At 41.9% G+C, this 25,903-nt stretch overlaps 1 protein-coding gene across 3 annotated transcripts in view; it reads left to right on the forward strand.

Moving 5' to 3' along the window:
• vps13d (vacuolar protein sorting 13 homolog D) overlaps positions 1–25,903 on the forward strand; it is a 261,953-nt gene extending 236,050 nt beyond the window's left edge. For all 3 annotated transcript variants that reach the window (XM_070967714.1, XM_070967716.1, XM_070967715.1), the window contains 6 exons: positions 7,359–7,526; positions 7,713–7,845; positions 11,428–11,623; positions 22,523–22,654; positions 22,762–23,002; positions 24,755–25,903. In XM_070967714.1, coding sequence (XP_070823815.1) covers positions 7,359–7,526; positions 7,713–7,845; positions 11,428–11,623; positions 22,523–22,654; positions 22,762–23,002; positions 24,755–24,886 — 1,002 coding nt within the window. In that variant the 3' untranslated portion in view covers positions 24,887–25,903. The remainder of the gene's footprint in view (positions 1–7,358; positions 7,527–7,712; positions 7,846–11,427; positions 11,624–22,522; positions 22,655–22,761; positions 23,003–24,754) is intronic.

The raw sequence follows: 25,903 nt of genomic DNA on the forward strand, positions 1-25,903 counted from the left end.
ATTTTTCATTTATCAAGCCCTTTGGGGCTTGAAGCAAATGATAATAATAAACTGACACAGACTTGCTTGAACCCAATATATATCTTCATTACCACTGTCACTGTCCGTCCATACCTTAATCACAACTGACACGATCTGTGCTTACATGTACCTTTAACTCATTCCATTCTGTATGAATGTTTCTTTCTCCACTTTTGGCAAATTCCCTGTCTCTTCTAACCACTTTTATTTCTCCCTATATAATAAAATCTAACTGTGTTTTTGGCTCTAGCTCAACCTCCTTGCATGTTTAAATTGCGCATGTTTAAATGTTTAAATTCATAGTGCCACCTGCTTTTGTGGAGGACAAATTACAAATTGTGGAGGACATTTGTGAACACAAATCATAGATGGAAGATTGTTTCAAAAGTCCTGTGATTGGTGGATTTATTGAGTGAAAGACAAACGTCTTTGTTTGATATTTTTTTTGTACTTCTAAGACATGCTCTCGTTGTTTCAGAAGCATGAAATATTAGATATATGTGTGTTTTTTTGATGGGTTTGTTTGGTCTTTGCAGATTAGTTTGTTGACAGTGTTTTGTATTTGCAAATCACAGTGTTTGTTAGTGAATCACAGAGCATTTGTAAAATGTTTTGTTTAATTTTTTGCTGGCAATTGGCAGATCCATAGTATACACTATCCCAAAGACATAACATTTCCTTAAAGTAGCATATAGACATGTACAGTATCAAATGTGAAGTACAGGTATGTGCATATGGGTAATTCAAATGTTCATAATTGATAATTTGATGTATTTTAAATCTTTGTAAACTCTGTTTTCCTACAGTCTACAGTCCAGCATTATGAAGCAAACTATCCATCCATCCATTTTCTATGCCGCTTATTCCTTTCGGGGTCGCGGGGGGGCCGGAGCCTATCTCGGCTGTCAATGGGCGGGAGGCGGGCTACACCCTGGACTGGTCGCCAGCCGATCGCAGGGCACAAGCACACAACCATTCACACTCACACTCACACCTAGGGGCAATTTAGAGTCACCAATCAACCTAATGAGCATGTTTTTGGTCTGTGGGAGGAAGTTGGATTACCCGGGGAGAACCCATGCATGCACGGGAAGAACATGCAAACTTCACACCGAAAGGCCCGACCCGGGAATCGAACCGGTGACCTTCTTGCTGTGAGGCACGCGCACTACCTGCTGTGCCACCGTGCAGCCCTGAAGCAAACTATTCTTTTTTTTTTTTTCTCTTTAATAGCTAGGATTAAATAATGTGGGGTACTTGGGCAGAGTGCTGGCAGATCAAAGGAGGGCTGCTGGGCTGATGCAGCTGGGGGAGGGGCAGATGCATTCTCAAACCTGAAAAGTAGGTGTTCAGCTCATCTGCCCACTTTGGAGTTTGGCTCCTGGTGGCCTGAGATGGTTTTCAGGCCTCTCCAGACTATCTTGGTGTTGTTCTCCTGCAGTTGTTCCTCCATTCTCTTCCTGTATTTGTCCTTCCCCTCCCTGATTTTCCTTCTTAGCTCCCTCCGAACAGTTCTCAGCTGTCTGTCAAACTGTCAATGTCTTCCTCATGAGAGTCACTGATTTTTTCCCACACTGTTGTCTCGAAGCAGACCTTCAGAGCCTCTTCAGCCTTGTCAGACCACCTCTTCACTGTGCCGGACACAGCTGGTTGCCTGCTGACAAGGGGCTTGTATACAGGCAGGAGATTAACCAGGTTGTGATCAGCTCTTCCCAGAGGAGGGAGAGGTGATGATTCGCATGCCTCCTTGGTGTTGGCATAGAATAAGTCCAGTGTTTTATTGTCTCTGGTGGCACATTGTGACATACTGGGTGACTTTGGGCAGAGCGGAGGACAGAAAGGCATGATTAAAATCCCCAGAGATCAGTAAGAGGGCCTGTGGTTTCTGAGTCTGCAGCCTGCTGATCACAGTGTTGATGAGGGAGGAATATATACAGCCACCACTATGGTGTGTGAGAACTCCTGCAGCATATAATATGGCCTCAAACTAACAGCCAACAGCTCGATGTCCGGGCAGTAGTGCTGCTCTTTAATAGTGATGTGCCTGGAGTTACACCATCTATCGTTCACAAAGGTCATATTCAGGTCATATTGACAAAATTGTAGTGAAGTCACCTATAAAAATTATCATGACTAGTCATTGCTTTCCTCCATATACCTGCAGAAACTCAATTCAAACCCTATAATTTTCTTTTCTGATTCTGATTTCTGATTCTGATTCTAATGTTCCACATCTTTCACAATTTGAGGTTTATTCAACTTTTCAGTCCCATTTATAGTAATTAGACTCTTTCTCACTTTCCATCTATTCCTACTTCTTCAGCTGCTTGTCTGTATAAATTAAAGCCAGCAATGCAGTTCATCTTCCAGCGATCACTTAAACAATGTAATTAATCTCACAATTTACACTATATTTTGCTTTTGTGTCTGTTCTAACCATGGCATCACAGCATTGCAGGATTTGCACAGGGATTGCCCTTCTTATCTTCTCGGCATATGGAAGAAACATTTTCAGTCCACCCAAATGATTTTTTCCTTCTGATGTCTTAATATAGCTGAAATGAAATTCAACTGCACTCCCAACTTGTTCCTTATGGATGAATATCCCCCTTACATATATCAGATCACTTCTTTATTCAATTCTCTTTATCCTTACCAGAGCATCCTCACGCTCCGCCACAAAGGGTCTCCTTCAGAGGAAACCTCCGGTCCCTCAGGCTGGCTCAACTCTCTGATGAGGTCTGGGCAACCATGCCTCCTCACAGTGTTTTCTCCTCACTCCCTGTGAATGAGGCAGCAGACACTCTGCTCTTCTCTAGTCGCCTCTCTAAACAATCTATGCCCACTTACATCCAAACTTGCTCATAAAACCCCCACCAGTCCATGGCTCACAGAGAGCAACAGGCAGTGCTCAGAGCAGCCGAGAGAGAATGGAGCAAAACTGGACATCCCTCTGACCCTTAGGGACTATCAGATTCTCCTGTCTGCATTCTCCTCCCATCTGAAAAGTGGTAAGTCCACTTATTATCAGGAGAAAATCAGTAGCGCCAAAGATGCTCGGAGAGTATTTTCTGCTTTTAACTCCCTAATCAACCCCCCACCACCTCCACCCTCAACTTTGCTCACAGCCGATCACTTTTCTTCCTTCTTTACTGATAAGGTTTCAACCATCAGCAACCAGTTCTCTGAGCCTGGCCGATACCACCAGCTAACAGGGCCTCACTTGCCTCATTTTCCCATGTCACAGAGGAGCAAGTCTCCAGTCTTCTGTTTGACTCTCGCCCCACTAACTGTCCATTGGACCCTGTACCCTCCAACCTCCTGCAGGCCGTCTCACCCACATTTATCCTTGCTGTCACCTACATGATCAACTCCTCACTTACAATGGGTGTGTTCCCGACTGCTTTTAAACAAGCCCAAGTAACCCACTGCTAAAGAAACCTACACTCGACCCAGCTCAGGTTTAAAATTACAGGCCCGTTTCACTCCTCACTTCCCTTTCCAAGGCTCTTGAATGCACAGTCTTTAATCAAGTCTCTGAATTCCAAGTATCTGAATTCCTTTCTAACAACCTGCATGATCCTAGCCAATCCAGTTTCAAACACAGATACTCTACGGAAACTATGCTCTTATCTAGAGTGGAAACACTATGATCAGCTAGAGCTACTGGTCAGTCCTTTGTTCTACTATTGCTCGACCTATCGGCTGCCTTTGACACGGTTAACCACCAAATCCTCCTCTCCACACTCGCTGAGCTTGGCTTCTCAGGATCTGCTCTCTGCTGGTTTGAGACCCCCCTCTCAGGGAGATTCTTTGCAGTATCTTAGAGGGGAGAAGTGCCTAAAGCCCACTGCTTGTCCACAGGGGTACCTCAAGGGTCAGTGCTTGGATCCCTTCTCTTTTCAATATACACTCCCGCGCTTGGTGCAGTCATCTGCTCACATGGCTTCTCATACCATTCATATGCTGACCATACCCTGTACAACATCAGGAAGATCAGACCCTACCTGTCTGTGCATCCAACACAACTCCTAGTACAAGCGCTGGTACTATCATGCCTCGATAATTGTAATTCCTTACTGGCAGGGCTCCCTGTATGCTGGATAAAATCCTTGCAGATGATCCAGAATGCGGCAGCTCGCCTGGTCTTCAACCAGCCCAGATGAGCATGTCACCACATGCTCGCCTACAAAATTGCCATCAAAACCACTCTACCCGAACCTCCCCATTTAGGTTTATGCTCCCTCCCGCTCACTATGCTTTGCCCAGGAATGGTGCCTGGTGTTGCCAACTCAAAAAGGCCCTAAGTCTCTAGCTAGACTCTTTTCTTCTGTGGTTACCCAGTGGTGGAATGAGTTACCAAACTCCATTCGATCTGCAGAGTCCCTCTCGATCTTCAGAGAAAGACTAAAGACCAAGCTCTTTACTGAACACCTTCTTTCTTAAAGAAAAAAACCATCTTCTATTCACTCTATGCACTCTATGCACTGCCTCATAGCACCTGTGTCCAGTTGGACCATTGCTTTAGCGCACTTCTCTTGTTGTTCTCTCTGTATGAAAATCTCATATGTACGTTGCTTTGGATAAAAGTGTCTGCCACATGACTAATTGTAATTGTAATTGTAATTGTAATCTTCCACTATGTTTGAATGCATATGAGTTATATGGAAACTTGCTCTTCTTAACATGTTTGGAAATGGTTTCCACTTTCACTATTCCTGAGTAATGCCTACTTCAAGACATTAGCTGCCTCCACCTCTACACAGCGACTCTGTGAGGTTTATTGCTTCTTGATCGCAGCCACTTTTTTTTGCTCTTTAGTTTTTAACTAACTTTGGTATATTGGTTATCCAGTACATGGATCTTGAGCATTAGCACCACCACCAACTCAGTTAACACAGATGGGTCACACTCCATTTTCGGCTGTTCTGCATGCCTTTGGGTAAGTCAAACAATCGCAAAACTCAGGTCGGATTTCCAAGCTCTCCCAGATCCAACAGGATGAGCAATTCTTACACGGCTGCAGAAGCCTCCTGCATTTTCTACAAAACTACGCTTCATTGTCTCAGTCCCTCTGTAACCACAGAGTCGAAGCCACAGGTCCTCAGATCAATCCACAAGGAGGCCTAGGCATTAAAACCAAACCCAAGGCACAGATCTGTTCCACACCTGCCCCTTTGGAAACCCTGGATTGTCACCAAAGGGAACAATAAATGAGGTAGGGTCTCCTCCTGTTCTCCACCAGCAGGGTCTGTCTCACTGAATAAGTCCAATGTGTAGAGAAAGCTGGAGCAACAACTGTCCTCTGATGGCCTGGAGTCCATGGCCAGTCCAGCACCACTGCCCACAAAGTCAAGTGGCTCCTGATCCAATCCCGGTCTAGGGAGTGGAGCTCCTACACCAGCAGCTTCCAGTTACATTTATATGTCAGAAGCCTACTTCCAATGTTTTCTACTTCCACATTTTGATACATGAATCTCCAGACATCCTTTTTCTGACTGAAACATAGCTCAATGAATACAATGTACACAGACCTCAAGAAATCTGATTATGGTAGCTCACCTGGTACAATACAGACAATACAGCAGAAATGTCAAAAAAAATATAGCTAAAAAGAACATGGAAATATGAATATATTTTGAACTTCTGTCTTGGTAGGGCCATCCATGTGACCATTGTTGCCCTCCTTCAGTGCATTTTGATGCCTTGGAGGGCATTGCAAAACTGTGGTAACTGTATACCTCCTCTGTGTTGATAATAACCTGGACTGGCTGTCTGATAGCTCTAACAAAATTAAATAACAGTGCATGGAACTTAATCTTTATCAGTTCAGCCAAATCCGATTTCAAAAATCTATTTATCTCCTCATTGATTGAGATCATAGTCCCACTAACACCTTTGCCCTTGATGTTTGTGGTGACTGTTTTGTTGACTGTGTTAAAATGTAATTCTAATCATTTTAATCTTCTGATTTTTAACATGTTTTGTCAGTTTCCGACATTGCATATACTGTATCACTGCATATAATTCAGTTCAGAGAATCTGACAAATCTGTACGCAAGGGACAATGCCGAACACCAATATTGGTCGCAGTGATCTTTGGGTCTTCAGACAGCACTGCATTGAAAATAGCCACGATTCTGTTGTGGACATCACTGCATTGGCTCAGGAACACTTCCAGAAACCATTGTCTGTGAACACATTTTGTCGCTACATCCACAAATGCAAGTTGGATCTCTGCCACACAAAGACAAAAATGTATATAGGCCAGATTCAGAAACGCTGCTGCCTTCTCTTCTTGGAAATCATGGATGCTGCATCCTCCGGTCTAAAGAGGAGAGGGACCATCCTTCTTGTTATCAGCGCACAGTTCATAAGCCAGCATCAGCACGGATGAATCCATTCATACATGTTTCTGGACCAGCTGCTGTTTGCAGAAGTCAGACCTGCTGAGGTAGGTGGTCCAGGGCGGTCATCTCGGTGTAAAGTGCGTATTGTGCGGGAGTTCAGTCTCGGGTCTCGTCCTCTTGAACATCTGGAATTGAGCGCTGCGTAAAGCGCGCGTGTGTCCCGAGCCGTGTATTTGGTTATTACAGACTTCAAATAAATATATATTTATTAAAAAAAAATAGTGAGAGAGAAGCCCGGCCCGACCCGACCCAAAGTTAATAATTGACATTTTGGACCCGGCCCGAATTTCGGGCTCGGGCTTGGGCTTAAGATCTTACCTCTAGTATGTATTACACTGCTCTGGAGCACTTTGAATTGCCTGGTGTATGAATTGTGCTATACAAATAAATTTGCCTTGCCTTGCCTAAAAGAGTCTGAGTACTAACTGCCCTGCAGTTCCACCTTTTCACCCCTTGAAAATGTTTGGCACATTATGAAACATAACATATGACAAAAGAGACCCTGAGCTCTTGAACGGCTCAAATCGCACATCAAGCACGAATGGGAAAACATTTCACTTTGAAAATTATAGCAATTGGGCCCCTCAGCTCCCAAACACTTACAGAGTGTTGTTAAAAGAAGAGGTGATGCAACGGAGTGGTAATCATGACCCTATCGAAACTTTATTGAGACGTATAACTGGCATCAAATTCTAAATGAGGATATAATTTTCAGGAACAATGAAATTTTTATTTCAACATTTGAGATGTTGTCTTTGTGGTATTTTCAATTGAATATGAAGTTTCAGTGTGTTGGAAACAGGGTTGCATATTTCCATCACCTATGAGATGCTACATGGACAGATATCACATGCAGGTGTGTCATGTGGTGTGGCAGATTGTCCAGTTTGTGTCAGATCATTACTTAGTCATGTTTCCTGTCTGTAGGAACTGATCAGCCAGGCAGCCCAGATCCTGGGCTCTGTGGACTTCCTGGGAAATCCCATGGGTCTTCTCAATGACGTCACTGAGGGTGTGTCTGAGCTCATCAAGTACGGTAACGTGGGTGGCCTCATACGCAATGTGACCCATGGTGTGTCCAACTCTGCTGCCAAGGTACACCTCTGCTGAGTTGCGTATCAGTGACTTTTATATGTTTGCTGTTGCAGTGTTGTATTATTTTGTACAGGTGTTCCAGTAAATGTATCCAACTCATGAATATACACTGTCTGAAGAGTAAAAATAATTAATATTATAAAAGTGCAGGAGGCCATTTAGTGTGAATGTCCCTCTCTGTGTCAGTTTGCAGGGACTTTATCAGATGGTTTGGGAAAGACCATGGACAACCGGCACCAGAGTGAGCGGGAGTACATCAGATACCATGGAGCCACCAGTGGAGAGCACCTGGTAGCAGGGATCCATGGACTAGCTCATGGTACAACCTGGAAACATTTTTGTGTCTGGCTACAGTTTCAGCAGTTGCAGCTAGTGGAGCAAATCATTTAGTGGTCGTCTAAATTAACAATTATGCCGTCCCGAAAACCTAAAATTAAATTTTGACTAACCATTCAGACTAATGAAAAAATATACTTGTATAGAAGTTTATGAGGTGTGAGGATGATTTAATGTTAAGGCAGCTCACATTGTTAGTATTGTTGAGTGAAAAACTGTGCAGTCATTTGTCAGGCTTAGTGATTAATGACTTGCTGATGAGTTTTAAGTGCATTTAAAACTCAGGGGACTGTGTCTCAGGATGTAGAGTCGCCATCCACTCAGAAGGCCCCTGCAGTCAACATGTCAAAGTACCCTTGGGCATCTTATGTTGACCCAAGTTTTGCCAGTTTTTAAGAAATATGCCATACAGTGGCTTCGGACAGTATTCAAACCTCCTCACTTTGCACGCTTTATGGTGATGTAGATTTGATTTTGAATAGCTAAAATTGCTGTTTTTGCCTATGAATTTACACTCGATATGATGATTGAAGTCCCCCTGCGAAGAATAGATTGCACGTAGTTTAGAAAGGCACACACCTGTGTATATAAGGTCCTGCAATTCACACTGCATGTCAGAACAAAAACCAAACCCTGAAGTCCAAGGAACTCTATGTAGACTGCTGTGATAAAATTCTGGTGAGACATGGATCATGCTAAGGGTATAAAATCGTTTTTTAAAGCTTCTAGTGTTCCCAGGAGCACAGTGACATGAATAATTGTGAAATTAGAGGTCTGGAACCACTGGGACTCTTCCATTAGTTGGCTAATGGAAAAAAAATAGTTTCGGGTACCAGGTACTATCCCTAATGGAAACACAAAACAACCGGGTAGAGTAGAGTCGAGTCGAGTCGAGTCGAGTTGAGCCGCACTAGTGGAAATGTGGCATAAGAGAGCTTTGGAAGTCCTCTCCGGAGATGAAAGAACCTGATAGAAGGACGACCATCTTCACTGCATGAAAAACTACATTTTCGACCCGTAAATCCCTGCGAAGTTCCTTGATTTTCGGCAATTTACGGCAAGTTTACGGGGAACTTCGCCGGCTCCGAATATCGTCAGAAACGAACCATCTCTCGGCGGGGGGCGTGGTTAATCGCGCCTTTGAGAAGGTGCGAATAGCTCTAATTACGTTGATCTACTCAGGCTGGCCTGCTGACTTCACAAACAACCATTGGATGATTCCACAGGCATTTTAAAAGGAAACCCTCATGTGATTGGATAGCAACTGCAATCACATGTGTGAGCGATCATGTGATTGGATGACAACTCTGCTGCTATTGGTCATCTGTGCGCCACAAATAATAATAATAATAATGGTAATAGTAATAATAAATACATATTAAATTAAATACTATATAATAAATTAATAATTAAAAATAATTATTATATTGTTATATTTATGTATATATAACATAGAAATGATATATATATTTTATTTGATTGATAATTCATTGATTTATTTGGCTATCCACCTTCTACACTACCACACAGTAGAACACAAAGAACACAGTTGACAGAAACATTTTGAAAAAAAAGTCTTTAATGAAATCGTGACACACACATTAACAAGGATCAACCAAGTATAATCAGGGACTACTGGGGAAAAAAAGCAAGGAAATGTGCAGAGGGGTTCACTGATAAGAGTCTCTGGGTTGGGCCATGCCGCTGGTCCATGGTGCATGAAAAAGAGTCTAAGGCCTATGGAAATGCTTCTTTGCTGCCTCTGGGTCATACTGAGTTGGCACCTGTTGCTTTGAAGGGGACTTGATCCGAAGCCTCTTGCGGTGTGTCGCCACATACTTTGGGTCGCTCTCCAGCCGATTTTGCAGTCTGGCAGAGTTTTGAGAGCTAGGACACTCCTTCTTGCTTCCAGCAGCTGAAAATACAGGTGTTAATATAATATTAGTACTGTTAAGAAACAATAACACATGATAACATATGTGAGCATGTTTGTCAAAAACAATGCAGCTAATAAATAAAATTCAGCCCATTTTTACATTGTTGTGAAAATAAAGCGGCATTCATGGGACTCTTACCTGCTTCCTTCTCTGTCTGCTGCGAGCTGAAATCTTCAAAGTTGCTGCCTGAACTGAAAGAGTTGGCTGGGCATACCTGAAGCTCCTCCACACCATCTCATAATATGTCTTACAGGCCGATGGAAGAAAATATATATTGGTTTGAAATAATTAAGACAGGCTTCAGTAAAAACAACAACAAGAAACAACAGAAAGGTTTTAAAAGACTGCTGTCCACACCATCCATGTCTGGACTCCCACTTAAAGTCGCCATCAAATATGACGTCACCGTTTCGTTGTGGGGCGAGTTTAGTCTGTAAAACACAAAAAGTACAGGTCATGCAACGTTTACGTCTACTTATATTCTGCAGAATATTTCCTGTGTATTTTATTAACTTACCCCTGCTCAGGTTCATATCGCCTGTCGTTTCCGTCACTATTGTGCAGATGTCGCACCTTTTCCTTTAAAATACAAAATACATTGTAATGTTAAATGTAACGTGAATGATTACCAAACGTTCGGAACGTAGTGCAATAAGAATAATAAAGGTTTGGCGCCCTAAAAACTGCACAATGTAGTACTAAATGCTAACGTTACTTACGTAACTTACGTACGTTGCGCACCCGTCTCTTCGTCTCCGCAGCTGCAGTTCGGTCGGGGCTGCTTCTCCAGAGCGAGCAGTCTGGCTTTTATCTTGGTCATTCTCCTCGCCAACTGCGCGATCAGCTGCGTTAGCAGCCGAGACAATCCACTGAAGACGCTCAGCAGTTTCTTCTCTAAATTGTTTGGACTTTCTGGATATGGTCGCTCCACAGCCAGGCCGTCCACTCGTCGCAGAGGAGTGCCTTCTGGGATGAACTGAAGATGATGTCCGGCCTTGTATGAACAGAGTTAAAGTTTAGCAGGACCCAACACATAACTGTTCTAATCCAAGCTCGATTCGCGTTCACAGACGCATCGAGGTCGTTTTCTGCCGACGTCATTGCGTCAGAGGAGGCGTCCAATCATATTTTTGTACCTGAATATTTTATAAAACATGTAAACTTCTTTAAAGTGACATCATCGAAAATTAAAAAAAGAAAAGTTACTTTGGTGTATTCCCTTTTTATTCCTACTTAAAGAATCCTCAGCGGACTTACTCTGCTGGAATTTTGCAAGCTAATCACACAAGCATTGTTCATCTGGTGTTGTTGAAAGTTATTAGCTTATACAGTAAGCCAGCTGACAGAAACTCACTCCTACATGGACAGTCCTTTCACCATACACCTTTAAAAAGAAGCCTTCCTCTTTCTAAGTTTGACTGTATGCACCATGCTCAGATACTCAGATACTCAGATTTCAACAAACACGTCTGACTTGGAACACAAATTCCTGCAAAGAGGGTACAAAAGTGAGTGGGTGTACATGAGAAGCTGAATACCTCAGTGATACCAGTCAGATTCCATTTCTGTCCTCCTTAAAGGCCCTGTCTCTGCAAGATATCCTTTTAAATAACTCTTCCTTCCCCCAGGTATCATTGGAGGCATGACGAGCATCATCACCTCCACAGTGGAGGGGGTGAAGACGGAGGGTGGAGTCAGTGGCTTCTTCTCAGGCCTGGGTAAAGGTTTGGTCGGCACTGTGACCAAACCGGTGGCTGGAGCTTTGGACTTTGCCTCAGAGACGGCACAGACGGTCCGGGACATGGCTAGTCTTAGTAACCACAGGTGGGTTGAATCGATTACCTGTGTTATGGAAAAAGGCTCCACCTTCTGTATTATACTGAGTCAAAGAGATTTTCAGGTCTCTGCAGAGTTAACATTTGCTACCTCTTATAATAACACATTCTGAAAGTGACTTGACATGCTTATATGTTCATGATCTGTCTGCTGTCAATTAGTCCTAACTAACAAACATTAAACACATAGTTCTTCAACTTGGAAAGCTGAAGAACTATGTGGAAGGAGATTTTATTTGCTGTATGTATGCAGATGAAAACTTGTGACCAGAGCAGGTAAATGGTTCTCTACATCATGAAGCATGCAGGGGACCTTGTTCTTTTAAGCCCTGCCTGCCTTAGAAGTCTGTTTATTACCTGTGGCTGAGCATGCAATTACATTTATATACTACTAAATATTTACTACTATATTTCAATGGGAAACACTTTAAGTCTTACCATTTAATATTGATAATCAATATACAAACGTTAATAAAACATTATAGCATAAGCAGCATCTTGAACTGTTTACTAATGTACAGCATTTGTCACCCATTCGAAACTCTCCTATGAGGACATCGAGATTCAATCAAAAGTTTGGACACATCTTATCCAATTGTTTTTCCTTATTATCTTCTACATTGTAGAACTGATGACATCAAAACTATGAAAGAACATGTGGAATTATGTAGTAAACAAAAAAGTATTAAACCAACCAATTCAATTTTATTTGTATAGCGCCAGATCACAACAAAAGTTGTTTCAGGACACTTTCCATACAGAGCTGGTACAGGCCGAGCTCTTTTATCTACAGAGACCCAACAATTCCCTCATGAGCAAGCGACAGTGGCGAGGAAAAACTTCCTTTTAACAGGCAGAAACATCAGGCATAACCAGGCTCTGGATGCCTTGTAAAAACTTAATTTGTGGAATTTCTTGCCTATGCATTTGAGACCATTTGTTGCATTGTGCTGAGATATAGACATACAGTTAATAGCCCTATTTACTGTAGTAAATATAAAATGGCAAGAACCACTCAACAAAGTATAGAGAAACAGCAGTCCATCAGTACTTGAAGACATGAAGGTCAGTTAGACTGGAAAATTTCAATAACTTTGAATGTGTCTTCCATGTGCAGTTGCTAAAACCATAAAATGCTATGATGGAACTGACTTTAATGGGGACTGCCCCAGGAAGTGAAGACAAAGAGTTACCTCTGCTGCAGAGGATAGCCACAGAAATCAATAATTATCGGCACCTCACAACAGAAGTTATTTCACAGCACTTTTCACATTGAGGAGATCTAGACCATTGATTCTCAACTGGTTTGTCATTTTCAGTGGGTCACTGGGATTTTTTATGCAGCAGAGTGCCATCTATTTATGTCGCGGCTTGGGTCGCAGCATGTCATTAAGGGGTGGTGGTGGGTCCTGGTGGGACCCAGCAATAAGCAAAACTTTTTTTTATTTTTTAACAGGCAGAAACCTCGAACAGAACCAGACTCTGGGTGGGCAGCCCTCTGCTTCAAGTGGTTGGGTTTAGAGTGGGTATATGATAGTATATGTATATGGTATATGTATGATAGAATATGTTTAGAAAAAATGTATAGCAATACTATAGTAATAGAGATATGACTCTTTAGTATACATATGCCATAACAATAATATGTAAACTGTATAATAAGAATAGAAATATGACTAATGATAATAACAGTAGCAGTAGGCGCAACCAAGATCCACAATCCAGGCACGGCCAACCACAATGTCTGTTTGTGATGCACAGAAGTTGAACAGGTGATATTTGCATGTGTGGTTCCAACTGTGAAGCATGGAGAAGAAGGTGTGGCAGTGCTTTGCTGGTGGCACTTGATTTATTCAAAATTTATAGCACACTTAACCAGCAGCACCCACAGCATTTTGAAACAACATGCCATCCCATCTGGTTTGCACTTCGTGGCCCAAAACACACCTCCAGGCTATTTGAGGTCTATCAGAATCAGAATCAGGTTTATTGACCAATTATGTTTGCAGATACAAGGAGTTTGATTTCAGTTTAAATATTTCACTCAATATACAGTACTTGCATGGGGAAAAAATACGTACAACTCAGTGGAGACAAAAAGACAACAATAAGTGAAGTTGTACAAATAAAATAATAATAAATAATAATAAACTAAGCAATATATACAAAGACTGATGAAGCCATAAACAATCTGTGCAATGAAATTTCCAAACTGTAGGGATTTATGTTGACAATGACAGTAAGTGAAAAATGTACACGTTAAAATTTGTGCATTATTGGATGATAATTGGCCTGTCAGTTGATATTTTGTTGTTAGAGGGTTAGTGACACTGTATGACTAGCTAACTGTTCACCAGGTTGGTGGCTTGTGGGAAGAAACTAATTTTGTGTCTGGTTGTTTTGGCGTTCAGTGCTCTGTAGCGCCTACCATAGGGGTCAAGTTGGAACAGGTTGTGCCCAGGATGTGAGAGGTCTGCAGTGATGCTTCATGCCCATTTCCTCACTCTGGAGGAGGGCAAGTCCTGAATGGTCCAATGATTTCCTCAGCAGTCCTTGTAATTTGTTGTTGTCTGTTCTTGTCCTGTTTGGTGGCAGACCCAAACCAGATGATAATGGATGTGCATGGAACAGATTGGATTATTCCTGTGTAGAACTGGATCAGCAACTGTTGAACAGGTTGAACTTCCTGAGCAGACACAAGAAGTACACGGTGGCAACACTGTCGCCTCACACCTAGAAGGTCCCGGGTTCGATTCCCGCTGTGGGCGCCGGGGGCATGTCCTCCATCATGCCTTCGGTGCCTGCTCGAGGAAAAAGGGGCCTTTTTTTCTGTCAGAAGTTTGTTATCCACTGACTAGGTAATACTGACACAGTGAGCTGGGTGAGTTCTGAGTTGAGGATTTCTGTGGTGATGGTGTTGAACTGAGCTGAAGTCCACAAACAGGATCTTGAAAATGTCCCTCAGTGGTCAAGGTGTTGCAGGATGTAGTGCAGTCCATGTTACTTCCTCCACTGACCTGCCCAGTAGGCAAATTGCATAATGTGCAGGAGGTAATGTCTTTCAGGTTAAAACCAGTCAAAACTAGTCTGTCAAAAGATTTCATGACCAAAGGCACCAGGGCAACTGGCCTGTAGTCATTTAATCCTCAAATGGAGGATTTATTTGGTACTACAGGTATTATGGAGTGTTTGAAGCATGAGGGAACTTCTCACAGCTCCAGTGAGTTGAAATCTGTGTAAGATGGGTGTTGGCTGGTCAGCACAGACTTTCAGACAGGAGGCGGACATTCTGTCTGGGCCTGAACTTCTGTCTCTTTAAGAGGTGACACACTCTGTTCACAGATCCTGAGTGCTGGTGGGGGGTCAGTGAGGAGAGGTGATAGTGGTGCAGGGCGTGTGCATGCTTATTTGTTTTTTGTCTGAGCCAGGGTCAGTGATGTGTGTTGATGTTGGCCTATCAAACCTGCAATGAAATGTGCTCAGGTCATCAGCCACTTGGTGGTTCTCAGCAGTGTGGGGGGGATGGTCTCCTGTAGTTGGTAATGTCCTGCAGTTTTCTTCATAGTGATAAATTGTTGTTCACTGAAAAGCTGTCCTTCAGCTTTTTGGTGTAGCACCTCTTTGCTACTTTAATCTCCTTTGTCAGTGTGTTTCTGGCTTGGTTGTACAGGACTCCTCACTTCTTCAGGCCTCCACCTTAGCCTGGAGAAGCTTTCTGAGTCTAGCCAAGAACCATGGTGTGTTGTTGTTGTATGTGCAGAAGGTTTTAGCTGGCACACAGAAGTCCTCACAAAAACTACTTTAACATGTCACAGTACAGTTCAGCCAGGTCTGTTGCAGTAGACTCAAAAACACTCCAATCAGTGCAGTCAAAGCAGGCCTGTAGTTCCAGCTTTCCATCAGCGGTCAGTCTTTTCACAGTCTTAACTGCAGGCTTAGCAGATTTCAATTTCTGCCTGCAGGTTGGAAGAAGATGGACCAAACAGTGATCAGAGGATCCCAGGGATGCACAGGGGACAGAGCAATATGCGTCCTTTAATATTGCATAGCATTGGTCTAGAATGTTACTGTCCTTTGTGGGACACTTGATGTGTCTGTCTTTTGGTAGTTTTTGGCTGAAGTTTGCTCTGTTGAAATCCCCACTAACAATGAGCAGGGAATCTGGATGTTTTGGCTTCATGTTACTAATCTGGTCAGCCAGGTGTTTTAAAGCCTAACGCAGACCTACAATGGGATGTAGACACCTTCCAGAAGAAACAAGAAATCCCGCAGTGAATACAGGGATATGGATATAGTCTCAAGGTGAGGGTTGTACACCTAGTTCAAGTTTGTTTGTTATTCATCCGTAAACATTACATAGTACACAGCTGACTGCTGACCTAACAGCAGTCAGGGTACCATTGACTATGACATGGAGGTCTGTGGGACTCTGCAAGGATATGCCTCCCCAGACCATCCCTGACCCACTGCTCTGCTCTGACAGTGCTCCTCCTGTTCCTCCTCCATGCCTAATTGGGGTAAATATACGTAGCACAAATAGGAGGAACAGAGGTGATGATGGACTGGTATGTGTGTCCTTGCAGCCTAGTCCTGAGATGTCCAGAGATGTTTACCATCTTAGGTTGACTCTTCTGCCAGGCAGCTGTGTCAAGCACCATCCTGGTGGCGCCGCCTCTTCATTTGCGTACTCTAGGTTGTACCCAAATGAAGAGGGCAGTGTGCCATGTCTACAAGGTCTGCTTCACTTTTACTGTACATTCAGTCACAGTGCCATGTGCAGAAAATAAATAGGATGACCTGTGAGAAAAGATAATTGTTTTATTGCACTTTTTCTAGCACACTTTTGGCATTCATTTTTATATGATTTCTAAAAGTATGGTCAATCAGTAACACATTCTCAGCCTACTGACTAATGCATAGTTCAAAATCCATTACAGCATCATGACACTGTCTGAAAAAATTATGACTAAAACATTTGACTAAAATTAAAGAAAAATCTTGCTGAAGACCAAAATGTGACTTAAACCAAATACAATTTTCAGTAAGCAACTAAGATTAAAACTAAATTTAAAATTATTTTCAGTGAACGACTAAGACTAAAACTAAATTTAAAATTCTTGTCAAAATGAACACTGGCACTGTTAGTAGGAGCTGGAGGGGCTCCTGCATTTGTGTGCGCTGCCATCTTTTATAATACAGCAGTCTTTGTTAATTTAGAAGCAGAGTCTGCCTCCTCTGATTTTTCCCAAAAGCTCTGTTATGCAGTCCGCTCACAAAAGGTGGAAGCAGTGTCTGGTGTGTGCTCACTGAACCATGTTTCAATAAAGTACAGGCCAGCGGTTCTGCAAAAGTCTGTGTTTTGTTTTCTTGAGCAGCAGCAGTTTGTCCATCTTATTTGTCAGAGAGCAGACATTTTCCTAAGAAGGAGAGTAGTGGAGTGCTGCATCAGATGACCTGGCCTCCCCAGTCACCCAACCTAAACCTAGTTGAGATGACTTACACCACAGAGTGAAGAAAAAGCAGCCAACAAGTGCTCGGCATATACAGGATTTCCTTCAAGACTGTTGGAAAAACATTCCAGGTGACTACCTCATGAAGTGGTTGAGAGGGTCCCAGTAGTCTGCAAGGTGTCATCAAAGCAAATGCTGGCTACTCGGAATAATCTTAAATATAAAACATGTTTTGCCTTCTTTATACTTCTTTGCTTACTACATAATTCCATGTGTTCTTTTATAGTTTTCATGTCATCCATATTAAATCTTAATTGCACAAAATAAAAATAAGAAAGAAAGAAAAACCATCAACTGAGAAAGTCTTTCTCACTATCTTCCGATTCAGCTTCCTGCATGGAAGATGATGGAGATGCACTTTCCAGTCACTGTTTTGCCTCTGATTAGCTGTCTCCTTTCACAGATCAACATGGCTTTGGGTCAAATGTCTCTGTGGTCATCTTTGATAGGTGAATGTGTATCAGACAAGTATGCGATGTGAAGATCTATACTTGGTTTTTATTATATAGAGATGTGAGAATCCCCTCTCACATGCTACACTGGTTGAAGGCAGTATAAGAGACAATTTAGCAAAATTGTTGATTTTGGAGTAACAATCTGGATTGTTTGAATGTACTACTTGCAAGTCATACATAGGGCTGGACGATAAAATGATAATGATATGTCTCGCGATAGACAGGTAATCAATATCAATTAAAAATGCGTTCGATAAAACATTCCATAATTTTTTTTTCATTTCGTCGGAAGAAACCAGTAGTTGCGAAGCAAGGTTGATTGCATGAACAAAGGTACTCGCTCTCAGGTAATCGAGCAACATAGGGAGTGTAATTACTGATCAGTTGGAGTGACGCTAACACGACAACACAACCAAAAAAACACACTTACGCAATAAAAATGAAATTGAATAGTTTATGTATGTTTAGAGTAAGAAGAGTGACTAAAGTTCTGGTTTTAAGGCTGGTTTTATAGTTCAATCAATCTTACTGTGCTGTCTATCATGTTTGTTTTTTTGTATGTTACAGATGTCAAGTCTACCTCAGTTTCTGCTTTGTTTGCAAAACACTGCACATATTTGAAAACATTTTATTCACCAGAAGGTGAATCAGCTTGTGAACTTCCTGGCACTAAACCTGCAGAAAAATCTGCCTTGATAGCTGAGGGGATTATTATCAGAGTAAGGTTAAATTTAAAATAAAAATGTTTAAATTGAATGTATTTTTCTCCTGGTCCTTATTTTACATAGGTAATAAAAAATATCAATAATTATCGATATCGACCAATATAAAACACTTATATCGTGATACAGTTTTCAGCCATATCGCCCAGCCCTAGTCATACACAGGGGATTCTGCAAAGAATTTTCGTGCTTGCTTGCATCTATGCTTTCCTATTGGAGTCTCTGTCAAGTTGAAAAGTTTTTTTTGTGATGGCCTGCTACTTTGCTCTCAACTCGCCAGTGATTTTTCCCCCCTTCATCTGTATAACACGCACCTCAGATATTTGTCATAGCTGCTACAATCAAGCAAAATCCTCAGCATAGGAAGACATAAGTTGTGCGTCTTTAGCCTTATGAAATGCTCGGAGAAAAAAATTACACAGAGCTTGCCATTAAACTTGATTCAACTTGTTTCACTATTTAGCAAGGGAATGATTGGACTTTTCGGCCTGACTGCCTTATTTGTCAGTAATAGTTTGTGCCACATTGGTGTGCTACATAACTCTTTTTGTGTTTATCAAATAATGGATGATTGAAATTCTTTGAGCCTGTTTTGTCTGCAGAAAATGCATGCAAATAATATATCGCACCACATTTTTGTGTGCTTGTTAGCTTCAAGCCATGGCACATCTTGGAGCCACTTTTCAGTGTTTTCTTCTGTTCGGGTTCAGTTTGGCATTTCTTTGTAGGTGCCAGAATGCCAAAGTAGCTGCTTAATGTCTGATGTTTTCTAGACTTCTTTCACAGTCGGTTACTTCATTGGCCAGGGCTGTGCATTTATCAATTTATCAATTGAACAAGTATATAACAGGCAAATGACATTAAAGTTGGGCAGCACAGTGGCGCAGCAGGTAGTGCGAGTGCCTCACAGCAAGAAGGTTGCCGGTTCAACCCTGGGCGGGGCCTTTCTGTGCGAAGTTTGCATGTTCTTCCCGTGATGCGTGGGTTCTCTCCGGGTACTCCAGCTTCCTCCCAATTGGTGACTCTAAAATTGCCCCTAGGTGTGAGTGTGAATGGTTGTTTGTCTTGTATGTTGCCCTGCAATCGACTGGCAACTGGTCCAGGGTGTACCCCGCCTCTCGCCCGCTGATAGCTGGGATAGGCTCCAGCCCAAGTTTAACCAAGTATCCTTTATCATACATAAATGTCTGGGATTTGTAACAAAGCTAACCACTTGAAAATTGATTGAAAATTCAGCAAGTTATGATGATTTTAGTTATGGTTAGACCTCCTGCCTATTTTTACTTGTGTTAGGAGGTGCAGTTTCCCTGTAACAATATGGTGGGCGTCCCCTAGGAATTGTCAGAATTGATGTTGGATGTATTGACTCTACACAGCCAGAAGCATGATTTTTAAGCGTAGGACAGACTTACAACTACCAAGTAGAAGAGTGATGCACTATCCATTCATGTCGCACACAAACAAGCACACTCCAACAGGCACTGCTGGCTATGTTCACATTTTCATTTCAAAGTAGTTTAAAACAAGAACAATCCCCATCCAGATGAGTGTTTTAGCACCATTTCAGAATGTCTCACACACATGCCTTATCACACAGACGCTAGTTGCGATAACTTCATTCATCGCACAGAGCGACTTTTTTCATAACCTGTGCAGCATATGTTGCACTGTACAGCCATGTTGAGTCAAATGATTTCACATTTGAAGGCAGAAAGCTAGAGAAGCTGACTGGAGCTTGAAGCTCAGCTCTGAGAGGTACTTGGTAAGTCCACCATGACGGTCAAATCACACAGCCACTTGCTGTCACTGATTTCCACAATAGGTATTCCCTTCACCTCCATTTATTCTTTGAGACTGACATTTGAAACAATTTTACTTTGTCTGCTGCACAAGGCATTCCTTCACAAATTCTCCTTTTGAATGAGGTTTCAAATTCTTTGTAATTACCTCACTCACTACAAAACTTCGGCATAACATTATGTCTGTCAGAGTGCATTCTTGTGAAAACTGCTTGTTAGGCACCCAAACTCTGCAGAGTTTGGGAGCCTTGACCTTATCTAAGCTCATTTGACCTTATCTAAGCTCATTTGTCTTTACAACAATAATTTGTCCTACTTTTATTTTGTTGCATGATGCATTGACATGATATCAACCACTATGTCACTCAGGAACCATTCAGAAGAATGTGTCAGCTATTTAATATTATTTTCTTTTATCTCTTGAAATAAAGTAATTGCAGTAATTTTTGTATTAATGATTTGCTTTGTGGGCTGGATCAAATGGTCTCAGCCATAAGGTGCTCACACTTTTGCACATCAGAACCACAATCCCACCTGATCTGGATAAGGACCAGTTTGCCTACTGGGAAAACTGCTCCAGAGAGGATGCTATAACAACAGCTTTCCACATTGCTCTGTAGCCCCACAACCTCACATTTAGATGAACCAAACAGTTATGTTAGACTGTATATTCGTGGACTTCAGGTCCACATTTAACAAACCCACAAACCTACCACATCATGTTGATAACATCACAACCCTGGCTCTGGGTTATGACAAATGAAGGGAAAAGACTACAAAAGGCTGGCAAGTCCATGTTTTATTGTAAACCAACAATAATCCAAAGGAAATGGGGTGTGTTTCAATCAGTAATATCAGTAATGTTCATGTGGTTGCACGGATATGATGTTGTGATGAGTGTTGTGCAGTAAACTAAAGATTAACCAAACTGAAAAGGTGCAAGCGTGGTCAGGGTCTGAGAGAGAGAGGGGCAGGCAAGAAGCTGGGCCTTTTATATACTGTAGAGCACTGAGCCCAGGTGCTCCCAATAGCCACAATCAGGTTCTCCTGGTCACCATTGCAATCAGCTCCCACCTCAGAGACAACACACACAGACATACAGGAGCCGTCACAGTAACCACACCTCCTCCACCTTCATCCTAAACACAGGAACCCCTCAGGGCTGTGTGTTGAGCTTCAGCTCAGTGACAGCTTCTGAAACACAGCTTTAAATACAATATTGCAAGAATTTTTTCCAGCATTTGTTTGTCAGGGCAACGAGACAAACTTAGTTTTACAAAAGACTGGACGTAGAAAGGCAAAAGTTTGCCGAAAAAAGAAAACAGTTTGGGAAATCCTGCAATAGAATGCAGATGAGGAGACAACTCTGGATACTCTGTCACACAAGTGATGATTCTCTGACCAATCAGCATTCTGCAGTGTTTTCACTCCATCCAGTATTGGTTCAGCTCTCTTGGTAGAGGTACCAGATACCATCCACAACTTTTGACAATGGAAAAATAAAAAAGAGTGAGTAGAGTCAAGCCAACCAAAGTAACAGTAGTTGTAATTGTAGTAGTATGTATAAGCAGTAGTATACAGTAGTAACAGGGTAATAGTTGATTCACTGCTGGGCAGGTACCACCGGTATAAGGAGGTGGGGGTGGTTTGGGAATAATTGCTGCCACCTACTAGTCTACAGGAGTGTACCACATTTTAAGATGCATGGCTAATTGCGCCAAACAGTTTCGTATTGGCTGTCAACGGATATTCTAAATTTGAATGAGGCGTGCTGCAAATGGAGCATGCTGGCAGGTAGGGAGTCCCAGACATTTATATTCTTGCAGGATCGTTGACCCACCCAGCCATCATGTGAGTCATTAGAGTCACATGAGTCATGGTGTCATTGGGTCAATAGGTGTTAATGGGTGGGTCATTATCTTTTGTTTTAGGGTGTGGGTTCTTTAAGCAACATAAATTTTATCATATGGACATCTTAATACATCACATTTTCTCCGGGTAACTCAACATGATCATGACGTGCCATTGGTGACAAAGGCTGTGAATTCAAGACTCATGTGATGCAGAATGAACAACTTCCCCCTAATTTACCTAAAAAGATTAGGTAAAGATGGTGGTTTTAGTTTAATATTGACAAAATAAATGCATCTGATCTTGGGTCACATTTGGTCACCATTTTTCATTAACCTTAACAGAGTGCTTCTTTCTTACTTCTTACTGTACTCTTGATAAAAACCTAATTGTAATCTCTTAGAATAAAGCACATCAAGGCAAGCAGATAAAGAGAGTGCCATCAACACAAACTCATCATATTAACATGGATATAAAAAGGCCCAATTAAAAAATGAATTCTTGATCCCTTCTTAAACACTAAGTCACTAAGTTCTTGCTGTGTGGTTCAGGCTCAGCGTGCAGCGGGTCAGGAAGCCTCGCTGCTGTAAGGGACCTCAGGGTCTGCTCCCTCGACACTCAGCGACACAGGCTGATGGTCAGGAGCAGCTCTTCCGCCTCACTGACAACATCCACTCTGAGTTGTGAGTCTCACTCATTTCACTGCACTCATATCCACCGCATGTGTCTAATACTCTGATTATCTGCCATTCCATCACACAGAGAGTTAACTATGTGTTTCCCACACTAGTTTCATTGCTGTGGAGCCCATCGACAGCTACTGCGTCCTCATCTCCTCCAAAGTGGTCTACTTCCTGAAACCAGGAGACTATGTTGATCGCGAGGCCATCTTCCTGGAGGTCAAGTACGATGACCTCTACCATTGCCTGGTCTCTAAGGATCATGGGAAGATATATGTGCAGCTCACCAAGAAGGCAGAGAGCACCAGCAGTGGTGTAGCTATTCCTGGCCCCTCACACCAGAAACCTATGGTGAGACACTCATATGACAGATTTTTCATATGCAGTTTCAGGATAGTACAACTGCTTTAGGATCACCTAAATTCCACAAAAAATAGTGCTACCCTTGCAGGGGTAGTACTACAAATGGCAACTACAACTTTTTGTACCACCTCATAGCAAGTTAATACTAGAATCGATATAAGGATGGGAGTCCCACATTTCTTGTTGTTTTTCTAATGTTTAAAACAAGGTGTTTAAAATACAGATCGAGAGAGCGAGGTGATGGTGGATACATTGTAAAGCAAATACAAATAGCCATCAACCCTCAGCACATTGCATACTGTGGAGACAGGTCCTCTCGAGTTTCACAGTACAATAATTACAACAACAACAACAACGACAACAGGATTAGTCTTTTGTTGTTTTCTTGTGTGAACATTGTGTTGTCACCCATCATGGATCCAATGTTCAGAATCTGCACGGTTATTCAGATACAGTGGACACACATACAAGACAACAGAAAAGTTCTCCCAGTTTAGTCCTGGAGTTCCATAGTTCCTGGAACCGTTTAGTCGAAAAAGTTGTATAGTTTCTAGAAATAAATGTTAGCGCATCCTGGTTCCAGACCTCCGAATTGCATCTTTGATTTGCACAGGGATTCAAATAGTTCTGGCATTATGCTCTATGATGGTGATGGTTGTGTCTTCCAGCTGGAAAAAAAAAACATGACAATCAGAGCCATGTAGGTGGGATTAAGGATATGATGTCATCCTCATAGTTGGCTACTGTCCATCTGTGTAAAATAGAGAGAGATAATGGACATGAAAATGATGACTATTGTTAATGAGATGTTTGTTGCAGTACAGGTTGACGTAAATCACTTCACAGAAATAATACATTTTATGTCAGCAGGACAGATCACTGCTTATTGGTTAGGGTAAGACAAAATGTCATTGTTTGCTTTGAGCAGTACAAACTGAAGTTTGTACTACTCTATTATCTTTGGGTGGATGCCACAGAGTGACAACTTCTACAGTCTTTGGTGACACTGACCAATAACAGCACAGAATGCTCTTCATTTGGGCTAACCCATAACTATTTGACCCCCCCCCCTTCTCGTCAGGAATGCTAAATGAATCCCACCTGTTGGCTGTGATGTCATCCTTTTCACCCACACTGCCATCACCTTTCTACATATAGAAGGAAAAGACAACCAATTTCCCCACCTAGTTATCGTGAATGCTTCCAACTTCACTTTCATTCATAAAAACCCTGATTATATATGGAAACATTTATTGTTACTGCATCACAGTGACTATTTCAAAAGCCTACATGACCTACATGATATGCAAGTAAGACAGGAGGTGCCAGAAACAGATTCCAGGATCAGGAATGACAGTAACTGTGTTGATCACAGAGTATATAATGTGTTAGTAATGCTTTATTTTATTCCTAAAGCTTGCTGTCTGAGTGTCTGATCCCAGCATCGGTGTTTCCACTTTTAGATAAGATTAGATTAGATTCAATTTTATTGTCATCGTCAGAGTGCAGCACAGAGACAACAAAATGCAGTTTAGCATCTAACCAGAAGTGCAAATAGTCATAATATCCAAAATATAAATTCATGTAGGTAGTGCAATTGGCATGAGGTATAAACAGTATGGCTTTTGTGCAGGTAGTGCAAGTAATTTCGATGAAACTATAAAACATGTGCAACATGGTATGTAAACAAGTGACGTGCACTTGTTACACTCATTAATCGTGTGACAATCCTCTCCACAGGTCCATGTGAAGAGTGAGAGTCTCGCTATCAAAATCTCTCAAGAAATCAACTATGCCAAGAGTCTCTACTACGAGCAGCAGCTCATGCTCCCTACCAGTGAGAATGAGGACTGCTTACTGCTCGAGTCCTGATAACATGGCTTTTCAAAGGATATTGATTGTTGTAAGCCTCAGTCTTTTAAACTGTTTAACAAACTGCAGTAAAGGGAATCATCAGACACCTGTGTACTTTGTTTAGCCACATGACCTGATCTTTGACAAAGCACATACATGTACATGACTTAAAAAACATATGCAAGGACATGTAAGTTTGGTTTTCCGTATGACGAAAACGCACTGGTTCTCTGTGTTTACTGTGTATGACTGCTGATGGCAGCAGGTGTACTCAACATTGCAGTTCTTTATATTTGTGAATAGACAGAAATGTAAATAGAGCCACTTACCAATACCATAAACCAGTGTACAAACTGTATTAATTATGAAGTATGGAGAATAACAACAGAAGCTGATATAATGCGAAAGTAACTGCCTTTACAACTCTATTTTGTGTATAAGAGATTATTAGTTACAGTCTGTTAAGAATGAATTGCACTGACACAGGGAGGGACCTGCAGCCCCCCCTGCCTCACACACTGGAGCTGCCTGTCACTGTCTTTCTGCCTTTCACAATTGCAGACCTCCAGGTCAGTCATGTCTCTACTTTTATTTAAGAATGCTTTTTTTTTTTTTTTTTTTTTTTTTTAAAAAGGAGCGCACTCTTCTTTGTTACCAAAGTTCTCCTTGAAAGAATAGTGCTGACTTCTAACCAGATTTCATTCAAAATTGTACACAACTTGTTGAAGCTTGAACTTTTGATTTTGGTGTCAGATGAGATTTTCATGAGCTGTGTTTGAGATGTGTGGTCAAGAGGAAGATTGGGGTTCGAGACAGGTCTGTCAGAGAGGTAGAGGACTTGATCTGTGATCCTGTAAAAAAATGTTCACATGGACACTGCTTCAAATAAAGCACCTCAAGTGCAGCACTCATTGTGTTAGACCTGTTATTTCTCAACTTAACGAGTATTTGCTGTGTACTATCATTGCATACACAAACTGTTTGGGTGAAGGTCATGATGATATTCATTACAATAAATCCCAAGGTTCAAAATAA

This window comes from Chaetodon trifascialis, chromosome 8, assembly GCF_039877785.1.
Source record: "Chaetodon trifascialis isolate fChaTrf1 chromosome 8, fChaTrf1.hap1, whole genome shotgun sequence".
NCBI classification, from domain to species: domain Eukaryota; kingdom Metazoa; phylum Chordata; class Actinopteri; order Chaetodontiformes; family Chaetodontidae; genus Chaetodon; species Chaetodon trifascialis.